This window comes from Leptonotus elevatus, chromosome 3, assembly GCF_054856555.1.
Source record: "Leptonotus elevatus isolate MCC_2025b chromosome 3, RoL_Lele_1.0, whole genome shotgun sequence".
Classification (NCBI taxonomy): Eukaryota; Metazoa; Chordata; class Actinopteri; order Syngnathiformes; family Syngnathidae; genus Leptonotus; species Leptonotus elevatus.
In genome coordinates, this window is record NC_141241.1 from 12449421 (window position 1) to 12463972 (window position 14552).

The 14552-nt window shown below is 39.1% G+C and overlaps 1 protein-coding gene across 1 annotated transcript in view; it reads right to left on the bottom strand.

Moving 5' to 3' along the window:
* Positions 1-14552, bottom strand: part of ush2a (Usher syndrome 2A (autosomal recessive, mild)) — a 166524-nt gene that overhangs the window by 90308 nt on the left and 61664 nt on the right. Inside the window, 8 exon segments of the mRNA XM_086071618.1 lie at positions 2714-2861; positions 2943-3105; positions 6686-6845; positions 7810-7895; positions 8465-8540; positions 10226-10366; positions 11747-11935; positions 13416-13496. Coding sequence (XP_085927744.1) covers positions 2714-2861; positions 2943-3105; positions 6686-6845; positions 7810-7895; positions 8465-8540; positions 10226-10366; positions 11747-11935; positions 13416-13496 — 1044 coding nt within the window.

Below are 14552 nucleotides of genomic sequence, written 5' to 3' on the forward strand. Positions count from 1 at the left end.
GACTGCCATGAAGTGTGTGTGCCCACACAGGTACTCTGCATTATATACACAGACACAAGATACAGTACAAGGCCATGCACGCATACACGCCGGCCCAATAATTACATTACATTACCTCCACCTAATAAAAAAGGAAATGGCACCCAAATGTACTTTTCCGTAATAAAAATGCATACTGGGGGGCTCAAAAGATCAGTGGTAAGAACTAAGAGTCTATTCTGCTTTAATCATGTGTGGGTTTTATTATTGCTCAATACAGATACACACACCTATCAGGAAAAGGAAGACACAAAAACCCTGTGGACACCAGTTACATCAGGGGAGCTCTTAATGTGGCCAATCACATGCATGTGAGGGTGCATGTGTGTTTGTGTGTGCGGACGCGTGTGTGCGTGAATAAGCCCATATCGGTATAGGCTGTAATAAAGACAGGTTGGGAAATGAAGCAGCGAATGCATAACAGGCTTATTTCCCCTCTTTGTCTGCGTGTTGCCCCGACCTAATCCCCGAGAGGATTATCCCCCACAAATCCCTGCGGAATTGGGGAGAAGGAGGGGAGAGAGAGACAGGACGAGTGAGGGAAAATAATACAAAATCTCACTCCTCTGTAACCCATCACCATTGGCATTGTAATTTCTTGACGCCCCCCCCCCAAAAAAAAAGAGCATGGAGAAAAGGACGTATGCCTTTTTTAAGTAAAAACAAAACAAAAAAAACAACAAAAACTGAAAGCCTATTAACAATGACGAAATCAGGTAATCATGATTAAGTGTCTCCCTTGTTATACATTTCTGTCATCAGATGAAGAAAGCTTTAAGTAATTTACCCTGGCTAATATGCGCACACATCACAGGGTTTATGGAGCGAAATGCACTCATGTGGCATTAAGCATTAAAACACACACAATTCAAACAGTGCGCACACATTATGGAATTACACATACTTTAACAAGCATGGCAATAACATTTGATAATATGTGGTAGAGTGTTTGTATGTTGCAGACTGTGAAATTGGCTGGCAAATCCTCACATGGTTTCCCTCACGCAATTCATGTATTTTTGTTATCACACCGGAGTCAGTCATCATGAATATGTCAGTGTATTGTGTGCAGGTGGTGTTAGCCAAAACTACAGTAGACCTTTGTTAGTAAAAGTGGATATCATACATACTGTAAAATGAATTGGGTTCATAAATTCTGAGAGAGCAGACCTGTGCTACACTCCTAATATGGATCAGAAAAAGTGGCCCCTTCATAGGGTCACTATTCAATAAAAAACAAGTACAGTATCTCCAAATAGTAAGCATTTACTTTTTAAATCAGAAAAATCATTCTATTTTTGGATTTATTTTCAAAAACAAACCCGCAACATATGGAGAATGATACACGTTTCTACTGGAGAACGACATACGTAATACCCTAAATTTATCTTCATTAGTAACCACTAAGGAAATAATGTCACACATGACAAAGTTTCATCATGTTAACAGTGGTAAACAATTTGTTGTTATATACACCAAATATGTTAGGGATTCTTGACCAAACTGGAATATTTGTGAAAGGTATTCAAACTGTTTATTGCATAATTCTGGTTGTAGATGATGCTGCCTTTCATGCAGTCAGCTTGGGTTCAAGTCCCGGTCAGTGCCCTAATACCATGGCACTGTCGGTCCCAAGCCCGGATTTAAAAAAAAGAAGAAAAAAAGAAGAAAAAAACATGGGTAGGTTGCCACAGGAAGGGCATCTGTCATAAAAACTATGCCAAAGCATGAGAGTAACTAGTACAGGCGACCCCTGATGGGAAAAACTGTAAATTGCGACAACAGCATTGCATAATCGTGCATATTGACACATGAATGGCAAACAAATATTGGAGGTTGTTAATAAAAAAAAAGAAGCTCATAATTCACAATATTTGTGCTTAGTCTCAGGTTCTTGAACATGGGTATTTTGTGCTTGGATAAAATGATATGGATATTTGAGGATTTTGCATTCCAAATGTGTTTTTACTCAACTAAATGTTGGTTACATTTAAAATAAATACTAAATAAGTTTTCATCTAATTGAAATCAAAATTCAGAACTACGATGTATAATTGAAACTAGGATCCTCATGAAGGCCCCCAATTCTCATTCAGAGTACATGAACCAGGTCTGTGGCAAACAAACTTAAATTGGCTGCAAGTAGATTTGATGCCATTAAAAAGTAACAAACAGAGGGAGATGGGAGCAAAGGAGATGCTGCAAAGGGGAAGCGCTTCCAGCCTGCAGTTCTCTTTTCAGTCAAAAGGGAGCACTTTTCCTCCACTTAAAGGAGCAAAGGGAGGCAGTGCCCGCTCCTCTCACTCTGCGTGTGTGTCAGTTTCCTGCATGACACTCTATGGTCTCTTTTCGCAATCCTCTCGGTTTCTCTCTCTCTCTCTTTTTACCTCAACCCTGATGTACATTCATATGACTCTCATTTAACACGAGGACATTGTTTTAGCCCCATGCGTGGTCTAACTGAACAACACAGAGACATTCTGTTTTGAATGTGCGTTTTACTGGATCATGATTGTATGCATAATTGTACTTCATTATCCTTTCAGTATGTTATTTTCCCTTAAAAATAAAATACTGTATGTCCCTTGCAAAAAAAAGTAAATGCAAAATGCATGTTCATATTTGTAGCTAATTGTATTTGCATATATGCCAAAAAGGCCATGTATATCCTCACCATTTGGAGTATCAGGAGCTGTCCAGCTGACGTTCAGAGCAAATGGAGACAAAGGGGCGACCAGTGGTGCTGGGACATTCTCTGGGGTGCTTTCCTCAGTTACTGCCTGAGCAGCGGGGCTTCGGGTGCAGCCACCGCCTGTGCAAGCCTGAAGTGCACACACAAACTCATTTAAGAATTCAGGAGTTGGTGTGAAAGGAAGGATACAAAACAAATTGAAAAGACTCACGGCCACTGTGACGGCATAGGCCGTGCCAGGAGTGAGGTTGCGGAGCGTGTGGTCTTCAACAAGTTCGGAACTGTTGTGGACTTGGGTGGGCTCTGCCCCATCCTGTGAGACGAAGATGGAGTAGAACTCCAGAACACCATTGAGCTGAGAGGGGCGAGACCACCTGGTAATGGAGAGAAGAACCAACATACATCTTTGTAACGACTGTACAACTGCATTTTTTATTAAGTTTGCCTTTTCACTGTGCTTCATACTGTATAATTAGACTGTGGAATAACAGAGTGTTGGTTCGCAACATAATAATTCATGTGTATGAAATTATGAGCATGATATTAAAACAGCAATGTTATTTATACACACACATTACCATCAAAAGCTGTTGGATTAATGTGCTTCACCTTTGACTCCACACAAAATAATTACCTAGATAGATATTGTTGTAATTATGTTGTCTTTTGAGAACAAAAAGACGGACTCTGAGAAATATCATAATTGAAATCCAAACAAATCGAATTCCATTTCCAAAATGTTCATTTGGGTAGGGTAGTTTTTGAATCTGTTTGTTTTACATCTTTATAATCTGTAAACTGGATTTCAGTAGAAATTGTACTGAAAATTATTCATTTTTACTTTACGCCGGTTTTGAACATGGTGATAAATGCCAACTGCTGCGAGGAGAACACAGCAAGTAAATAATCCATCAAGGTATAATATAAATAGATTTAAAATTCATGTAAACCCCCCAAGAAGGCCAACTCTCTTTAGGGTGATAGCAAAGGGGCGGCAATTTTAAAATGTGATAAATTCCTTTCTTGGATTCTTCTTTTAAACGCCGGTTGTGGGATGACTGATGAGCGTATGTTAGCACACAATTAGCCGCTCTGACTAATCTATCACATTCTTTATAAGATTTATACTCTGTCTATTGGCACTGTGATGTAGGACCACTTTTGAAAAGCTCAATCAAAGGCAAGTTGGAACAATTCTGGAGTATAAATTGATTGTACAAACGGTTTTGGAAAACTGACGGTTTTAAAGAGCTGGGACATGATTACACCTAAAGAAAGTGAACATAATGTGGTGGTCATCATTATGTGAGATCTATACAGTAGATTTGATTTTAAACCCAGGGTTAATGCGAGTCAATTCACACTTTACAAAATGTAGTGCCTCTGATTAACCCAAAATATATTTCAGATGTAGTAGGCTTATAAGACTTTTTTTTTTTTTTGCATCTTAACAGAAGCCTGAAGATTTTGTGCTAACAGTGACTGGTAGTATTTGGCATTTCAAACAGTACATAATTCTCTGCTTGTTGTCCTAGATCCAGCTGAAGCAAAACTGTCTCAAAGCATGACACTACTACCAACATGCTTTAGTAATCGTTTTGGTGAAGAGCAGTCTTGTATTTGCTCCAAACATACCTTTAGGAACCGAGGCCAAAAAGTTGAGTCCTGGTTTTACCAGACCAGAACACATTTTCCCACATCTGATTGAGAGATTTTGTTCATGTTTGATTTACCCAAGGTTGAACTTCTCACAATTCCTAAAAGTACGTTTGGTGCAAATACAAGACTGCACGCTATAGCTATAGTCAAGCACGGTAGTGGAAGCGTTATGCTTCAGTTCTGATTTTCTTCAGCTGGAACTGGAGCTTTCAAGAAGGTGGGAATCATGAACAGTTCAAAATGACAGTCAGTTTTAGCATAACAACAACAAAAAGTCAGGGAAAGCCTACTAGAGCATCTGAAATGTAATTGGTGTTAACTCATTCAACCCCCAAAACATATAAATGTGTTTTTTAATACTTTGTCCTTCACTCCCCAAAACATCTTTATGTTTTGTATGTGTTTTGTTTTATGCTAGAGCATACAGAATGCTTTGATACAGCTTCTAACATGAAGAGGTTGCTTAAAGCAATGGTAGCTATTACAAAAACGGCCAGCAGGTTCGCAGCAAAGTATAAAAGATCAGCCATGTTGCAACACTCTCTTTCCCCCAGTGTTTTCAACAGGTTTGTGAATAATGATGAAACTTAGCTATATTCTAATGCCAATTGCTGCAAAACGGAAACAGATATAAATATACTTTGTTCTTGATGAAAAAAGAAACTCTAATCTTTTTTTTGGTAGGTTCCATATTTTATAGCACTAGAACACAATTATCTGTGGACCTTGCAAAATCAGACAAAATCCAAAAAAACAGACAGTAGCGAAGGTTTTTCTTCAGTGAAAATGGCTGGGAGTGAATGGGGTAATTGACGACTCCCATTTATACTGGACTGGTTAATTCTGAACATAGCATCCCTGTTAAAGAAAGTTGTGCATACTTGTGCATCCAAATTATTTCTGTAATTTCGTTTTCCCCTTTGAAAAAATAAAATTTTCCAATTAAGCTACACAGGCCCCACTCATGTTGGGATAAGTTTTGCAATCATTTATCATGGTCTCATTTTAATAATATCACAGAATACTGGCTTTGAAACAGGGGTGTGTAGACTTTTTTTTCTGCATTACAGATTCCTTTCTTCTGGGAAGATGTACAACAAGACTGGTGAGTGTGTATGTGAGAATGTTTGTCCATTCATTCAAAAAAAGCATACACATACAGCTAGAATACTCAAAAAGCTTCATGTTTAGGAAAGCTAGCATTTCTCTGTGCAAATAACATCCTGCACGCGGGTATGAATGCATTTGTGTCAAGCATTGTGAGCTGAGGGCAGAGGATAAATACGCTGATATTGCTTCATCCTCATCCCGGAGTCTCCCCCTCAACCTTTCTCACAGTCTCTCACCCTCACTTCCTTACATTTCTTGCATTTGCATCCTCTTTTTTCCTCCTCGTCAAACTCTCAATTAATCACTTACACCTTTCCCGCTCTTCATTTTTCTCATAGATGTTGCAGATTTCTGTCTTCCTCAGCCTTTCTCACAGACACAATAGGGAAATATTGACCACATGTGATCTTTCAACCCCTGCCTGTTGCCAATGTGCTAACAAGGCAATACACACTCCTTCCCACAGCAGGTGAATTTATAGCTAAAAAACAGTTTAAATACGGTATAGTATTTTTACTCTGTTGCTCAAATGGCAGTACTGCTTTTTTTGTGTGTTAAAACTGAATCATATTAAAGACAAAATTACAGCAAATGTCCGAGATGACTATCAAAGAAGTCTGCACTGCAAGTGTGGCCAGTTCCAACTAAAGGCATACAAACTTAATTAACTATTATGTTTAAGCAAAATTTAACATTGTTAAATCCCATACATACTCTAATACTTGATGATACAAGTAATTTTAAATTAACAGGAATTGTTTCTAAATATTTTTAAAACTTTACAATTCAGCTCGTAAGAAATACTGTAGAAGAAATATGCAACTACTGCATCCGTGCTTCCTTTTGTAAGTCTTTTTCATTTATTTCTGTGACAACAGCTTGTCGTGGACACACCACACTCGTAAACACGAGCACAATGTCCAGCGACATTTTCAAATGACCAGGACGGTAAAAGGTGTAAGAGATTTATCTTCCTCCCTCTAGAGAGGAAAGGTCAAGTGCAGTGTGTCAAGTGAATATTCTGCATGGTAAACACAACTTCAGAAGGTCACCAGAGCGCTGCTGCCCTTTCGCTCCTTCTACAGTATATGCTACTGATGCACATCTATGAGATGCCTTTATTGCTGTCCCATTTTTTACATGAAGTGGAATTTTGAGAATGTGTCAACAACAGTGAGCGCTTACTCCACCAGAATGGTCCGTGAGTCGAGCAAGGTCAGAGTTGGAGCTCGTAGCGGCCCAGGAGGAAGCTGGGAGGTCAACATTGTGACCTTTGAACTGTTGGTGCATCCCGCAGCAGTGCATGCAGACAGTAGCAGGACGTGAGCCGTATAGACGCCAAGCCCTGAAATGCACAGCGAAGCAGCATGAAACAGACAGAGGATGAATGATGGCAGTTTCATGAAACAAATCCAAGCATGACAAGAAAGCTACACTCAGTAGCCACAACATTAGGTACACCTGCTGCAATAAGACAAAAGCTGCATTGAAAGGTCTGCCTTTACAATGACAATAATGCTGATAGGTTTTCCACACTCTCTCACATCCAAAATTAATCAAATTGCAGCACCAGAATAAATGCACTAAAATATTCCAGATTATTCCTTGTTGCCTTTGTGATTGTTTCTCTTGGTGTGTCACTGCCCCTCTTGTGCATACTGTATAATTACTATGTCCATAATCCTTGCAATCAGTGTGAACATCAGACACATTATTAAACCAGTATGAATGATATGTCTCTTGCATTCATTGACCCAAATAGACACACACGCATGCACACACACACACACACACACTGTATAATGTACGAATCTGAACGTTTACATTAAAATTCAAGATCGGGGATAATTTACTCTTATCAAATTCATTATATGAAGTCACTCGTGTGGCTCTATGTGAGGACATTCTTACTGTTGTGTGTTCGTATGCCTATGAGAGCTTCTGCATATTATAAATATTGTATGTCTAACGATGTCTTTATTTGCATCTCAAGTCTCAGTGGTGGCGTATGTGTTTTGTACCCTCTTTAAGTCTCTTTGGTGAACATTTTCATGGCAAATTGTGCGTTGGCAATTGTGCCACGATTTCTTTGTTTCTCCGCTGCCGCAGTTTCAAGTGTGTGTAGTTTCAAGTGCTATTCCCATGGTAAGAACAGAGATGCTCGATCTGCTCTTTCAAATGCAAATATATATCTCCATTTTGCTTTTCGTCACTCTTCCCCCTTTTTCTTTTTACACTAAGGCCGCGTCCCGAGGCTGAGACATGCATACACACTCAGGCACACACGTGCGTTATTGCTCTCCGCTTACCAGTAATGTTGTGGCGTCTCCCCTCCCCGCTGTAGACCATTTGGTTATTCTGATAGAGGCGGTACTCCATAATGACGCCATTGGGCCTATCAGTGGCACAAAAAAGTGAGATGGGAGCTATAAAAGAACATTATTCAGTAGTTAATACTGTATAAAATATTGGCTTTTATATGCTATAAAATTATTCTTCATACATTTGGGAAATTGATCCAAAGGTTAAAAAAATGCAAGCAGAAGAGGATAGGATATACTGTACTATAGGATTTCTGTCATTACCTCCACCAAGACCAAATCATTGCATTGTTGTTTATTTATGTACTAACAAGAACCCTTTAATTTTAGTATTCATCTAGAACAAAATGAATATTGAATACATATTGGTGATAAAGGTGGGTATCTATAAAAGTCTATGCGACACTAATGAAAATTAGGATAGCTTAGCCTTGACGGCAGTTTGCGCTCTAGTGTGCGATATTCAAGGTACTTTAGTTCTGTTTTTTTGCTGTACACTCCCAGCATGCATTAGCCAGTATGTGACATACTTGACCAACTATTAAATGCCCAGAAAGTCACTAACGTGTAACATGAAAAAACAAGCAGCTTAAGTTGTGTACTGCATTGACAAAAGCACTGTGCATTGAGGTGTGCATGTTACCTTGCTGGAGGTTTCCATGTGACGAAAAGAGCTGAGGGTGATGACAGTGCCGATGGAGCAGAAATAGCATCAGGAACTGAGGATAAAGAATGATCAATATTTTCACAAGATGTATGGTTCTGGGCAAATGTGTGTGTCAGAAATGTTTAAGGACTGGTGTCACAAAAGATATACTGTATTTCAAACTCAAATGACAAATTAAAAGTTTTTGTCTTCGATGCGCATTTGCTTCATTTTGTGTGACAAAAGAAGCCAGTGTTGTGGCAGGACAACTCGAGGCTGCTTTCCCATCTTTTGTTACACCGGCCCTGGAACTTTCCATCTATTGTATAGTAAAGGGTTTTTCCTATGTACACAATTCAGAGGCGGCCACCTCCACCTTATTTGCTCGCCACCTCCAGCCTGAGTGACTGATAATGAATGAATGCTTTAACATGATAATAGTCATATTCTCATTGGAACTATTATTCTTATTATTGAAACATGGAATTATTATATGTTGCCTGAAATTTTTTTAAGTGAGTCAGTTGAATTTACAGAATACATAAACGTCATGGCACATGGTCAGGATGAAGGATGTTCAATCAGTTTTCCCGACCGATACGCAACTCTTGAGTAGTCACTGCTACTGATATCAAATACAGATAACACATAATAAAATTCCCCACCCATAAATGACACATAATTTTAAAGAAAGACCTATCTATCCCAATATATTATTTTTCCTTAAAATTGCATGAAGTTAATGGCAACTTTGCATTCATATCATTTCTAATTTCTTGTCCCCGATCGTAAAACGGCCGCAGGAGGGCGGCTGATAATGGTATCGGTCACCACCGTGAGTACCGATACCTTAAAATAAGACTGGCATTGGCACCAATACGATACCTGGTACCGGTAGTCACCCATCATAGTCAGGATGATTCCACCTGTGCCTCAATTTGAGCGAGGAAAAACCATGATAACAAAATGATTTCAGTATCTGCATACTGTACTTTGATGCAGTCGAGAGCTTAGTAAAATATATATTATGAATAGCATATTTTTTTTGCCTGATGTCTTAGACTGATACACTTTCCCAATACTGTTTCAGAAGAATATGGCAGAGACTGTAGTGAAATAAAACAAATATAATCACATAATCCCCAAAGTCCCATTGCTAAAACTGTTTAATGTTTAAAAATCCTTCTGACCCTTAAGGGAAGTGAGTTAAATGTTTGTTGTGTTTGCACTATTGGATATGTTAATTTTCTAACTAACACTGTACAGCATCTTAACTCAAGATTCAGTGTAAAACAATACTAATTCCCCCCCCTCTCTTTTACTTCAAATTCATTTTTGCTACATCTGCGCTGACCCCAACTGTCACATTATCCCCCCAACAAGGCACACTGGTCCCACAGCAGATTAATGTAAATGCTAAGAAATGAAAAAAAAAAACCTTTACTGCGCCACTCAAGAAAGCGACATTCTACGTGTCCTTTGCTCACTTGTAAAGTGTCTCATTCAATCCTGTATACGCCATTCCATTTGTCCTCATTTTCCGGCTTCTGTTTATTTCATTCGGATCTGTCACTCCTCGTCTAACTTTTTCTTTCCCTCATATAAGTACAAATAACTCCAGATGTGTGTGTATTTGTGTGTGTGTGTGTGTATGTGTGCCTCTTTGGTGAAGTGTAAAAAGGTAAAAAGTAAACTACAGCTAACAGATGGAGAAAAAAAACATTCAGTTAATGTGTGTTTGTCTTACTGTCGTCGTACCTTCCTCTGGGGTTTTGAGGACTGATCTCAAATCAGTAACATCAGAGTTGTCATTGCCAAGACTCTCTGTACAGCCAGTCACAGTGCACGCACTTACAGTGACCACATATTGAGTGGACGGAGTGAGACCGGACAACACACCTGGAAAAGAGGATAAGTGACTTTCATAGAGGAGTAATAAATTAAGTAATAATAGCAATAATAAATATAACAATATCTTTAATTATAAAAAATAAATAAACAAAAAAGAAATACATTGTTTAAAAGCATTAATTTATCTTTTTTTTCTGACAGGCAAATGTAGCACTACACTATCACTAACTAACTCAACTTTCATTAACAAACAAACATATTTTATATAAAAGTAAGCTCTCAGTCAATAGCTACTAAACATTACCAAAATAATTTGTGCCGGCCTAACTACATGTATTAAACTATCCCCCTCTTGTGTGTTCCTTGTACTTGAAGCTGATGTCAACAGGTACTTTGATCATCAGCTCTCTGTGACGCTGTTGCTATGTAGAAGTACTGCAGTTGGCAAGCGGAGTGTCCTTTTTATTGTTTTTTCTGTCCCCATCCACTTTTTCACTGTTATCCCCACTCATCCTCAGTCAACCTCTACTTGTCTGATGGAGCCGCGCTCTCCCTTTCTCTCCCCTTCTCTCTTTGCCGCCCGTCTTTTAATTCAATTAAAGGCCAGGGCCCCACTCCACTGCCATTACACCCTCATTTGCGTTCTGTGTTTTCCAGCCGTTGGTGTGATTCCGCAGTCAGATGTCGAGGCCATCATAAATTAACAAGAAGCCTTATCTTGGTTGGACATTATGTCTGGCAAAGAGCGAGGGGAGGGGACACGGAGCCGATCGGGAGACACTGACAACGACTGGGACGGGCAAGCTCATCTTAATATTTGCCTGGAGACATGGAAGCGTGGACGAGACGAGGGACGAATAGCAGCGGCGGACGGCGTCATCATCATCGTCAGTGAAGATGAAGTGAAGAATGATCGAAAAATGAGAGAGAGTTGGAAGGAGCGATGCCAAGGTATGACATCATGGGGATAAGTCTTGAGTGTCTTGCTCCAAATGAAGGCAGTCTGCGAATGCTGGGGGCTCGCCAAGGAGACATTAACAAGTTTGTATGGGATGAAGAATGTGTGTCTGTGTTTATCAGGAAGACCGCGCAGTGGGTGAAAAGGACAGCGACGATGTGTTTTTACTGAAGGCCAATATACAATAAAAAGTTGTGACAAGAACATGCCCAGGAAAAAAAAAGCCATATTAACTGTAAAATTTGGCTTGTAGTTCAAATACTTAAAATAAAATCTAAACTGATTATAAGTGATGAAAAAATACTAAACAGCAGGTTCTAACTGACATTTAACTGACTCTATCTGTACAGATTATCTACTTTTGCTATTAGTCGAATCCCAACAGAGACTTTTTCAACCCAAAGTCTTGTAGCACAACATACACAAACATTCTCTATTTTACATATTCTTTATTACTCAGTTGTTTTTACCTGTGAAATTTCCATTAGCCAGGTATATAGATTTTACAGGTGGCATCTCTGGCTGCTCTCTTTTGTAGGCTCGCAACTCGTACCTGTCAATCACACCTCTGACATCACCAGTGGGTGGAACCCAGCTCACTTTGACACTGAAGCCATTCAAAATCTGCATTGCAGAGGGAGGTGGAACGGAGCTTGGTGCTAGGAAGTGAGAGATGGAGCTGATTATTGGATATGAGGAAAAGTACATTAGATAAAACAGTTTGTAGTTTTTAGTAGCTAAAATGATTAAATAGTAAAAACAAAAAAAAGCCATTCACATTCCCTTCCCTGACTGATGAATTAGAAATGGTATTATCATTCTTCCTTTAAAAGAAAGTACAGTATACAAATTTATCAAATGATTATCTTGACTTATGAAATCAGTAAAGGCACACCATGTGAGCATGTTCAAACACAATCATAACATTCAAAAGACAACTAAATTTTAATCTATCTTGGTGGGATATAATTAAGAGGTGTGTCTAAAAGCGTTTTCCATATAGCGTACATTACACAGAGCAATACACTGTGGTGAATGTGGGATAACAAAAAAATATACAAAAACAAGTCAAAACAACAGGTTGGAAGTACAAGAGGTTAAAGCAAAAGCTTCCCCCATCTTTACATGCTTTAATAGACCCACTAAATCATGCCTCCCATTAGCATAAATACTATTTATGAGAGTAGTAACTTTTTCAGCGCTGATTTAATACAGCCACCCATTCATTCTGGGCTATATTTCACTGTAATCAACCTCCCTCCTTTTCAGCCGTACTCGCCTTCCCCTTCGGAACATGGCAGTAGGATCGTCTACTGTCATGCTCATCCTCTTCACTTCCTGTCTCCATCTATCTCGTCGTGTTTCTGTACATCTGTCACGAGTCTTCGCCTATTCTGGACTAGGACGATTTACAATGTGTTGACGAAATGTGGTGCAGAACAACTTGCAGAGAATACTAAAAGTGTATAACAGTTTTTGTTTTTTTAATGCCGTCAAGCAGACCTTTTATCATTTGTCTGACATGCATTTCTTTAATGGAAAATACCTCTAGAATCGCAAATTATTTTACGACTGAAGAGTAATTTCCTCACCGTGCCAATACTTCTTCTACACTTCCACTCCTGCCATGATTACTCAATCATTTTGCAGCTTTTTCCTCCATTTTCATTCTAGCTGTCCCCCCTCCATAAGCTCTCACCTTTGGCTCTCAATCCTCCAACCTTGCATCTTCCCGGGGTTCTTAATGTATTTATTAGCACATCTTTCCTCCCTCTCCTCCATTCCACTCAGTGGTCACAGCACACCAGACCTACCAGTGTATCGTTCACTACTAATGAGCAGCTTTATATTACACAAGGGAGAACCCGGGCCATTCTGGGTTAACAGCCTTTTACTGGGATGCCCTTTATAGTGGCTTTATCAATCTCTCATAGCGTCAGGCACATGTAATATCACTAGCCCTGGATGAGTCTCACATACTGTACACCGTGTAGTGCTTTTTCATCCTAAATCTCTTGAGAAACTCCAATAGGTGGGAGTAGTACAATTTGCCTTAAGTCACAGCAGGGCTAAAACATTTTGGTTGGGGAATGTGTGAATGTAAATCAAGTCAATAAATTACACAGCAATATGTATTACCTTTGCCGCAGCTGCGTCCTCTCTGCCAAGGCGATGCTGCCCAGCCTCCTGTACCCAGAGCTATGATCCTGTACAAGTATTCTTATGTGTCAATGCACGTGGCATGACGGGTTTGGGATTGGGATAAGAAAAAAAAAATACATGGCAAAGATTTAAGTACAATTCACTGAATCGATGTCAAAAACGATGCGTTTATAAATATAAATACAGGAGAGAATTTTAATAAGCTGCAAACCATTGGTAGCATTCGATAACAGAGGAAAGTACATATTAAGTTCTGGAATCCTATTCTATATTAGATAGAAATATAAATAAAAGGTAAGAAAAACATATAGAAGGTAAGGAAAAGCCCATGATTCAAAGCATTCAGTGACAACACTAACCAAAGCGAGCAAAAATCATCAAAACACTGGACCTAAGTAGGAGGGAAGCCACGGTATATTTACAGGGAATTTATCTATTTGATGAAAGTACTTTAGAGTACCTAAAGTAATTGTATAGTGTTGATCAATAGAACTGTCACTTCTTTATAGCTTTTATCCAGTAGACAGAAATGTTTCTATTTTACACAAAATAACATCACAACCACAAATGACATGAGACTTGGCATTTAAGGAGCACAATGGAGAGCCCCCATTAACAACACTCTTTACGAGACAGGAAAAAAGGTTTTAGATGTTTAGGAGCTAGTCGATGACGAGTAAAATAATAAAAAGTTTTCCGAATATATGCCAATCTGATGCCATACATCTTGATCCCGACCTTTATTTTAAGCATGTTGTTAATAACAAGAGATAGAAAAAGTGCCACAATATTTGATCGTGGACAGCGTATTCTTTTGAAAACATATTTATTTGTCATTTGACGGACGTAAACCCTGCATACATTTATCAGTTCCCTTTTGTGTCGCTTAGCTGGCCAGAATCCAGCGGCCTTCTTGGCCTCATATTCATTTGCCTCGACTTTGTCCCACACACATTCAAATTTGCATTTTCAATTTTAAAACACAGCAAAGCAAAAAGTGCAGCGCTCCGCCTACAGCGCACACAAGGTCAAGTGTAATTTTGGAGAATGCATGTGTATGCGTGCGGGCCTTTCTGTGAAAGCCACGTAAATCTCCGCTCTCAGTAATGTTTA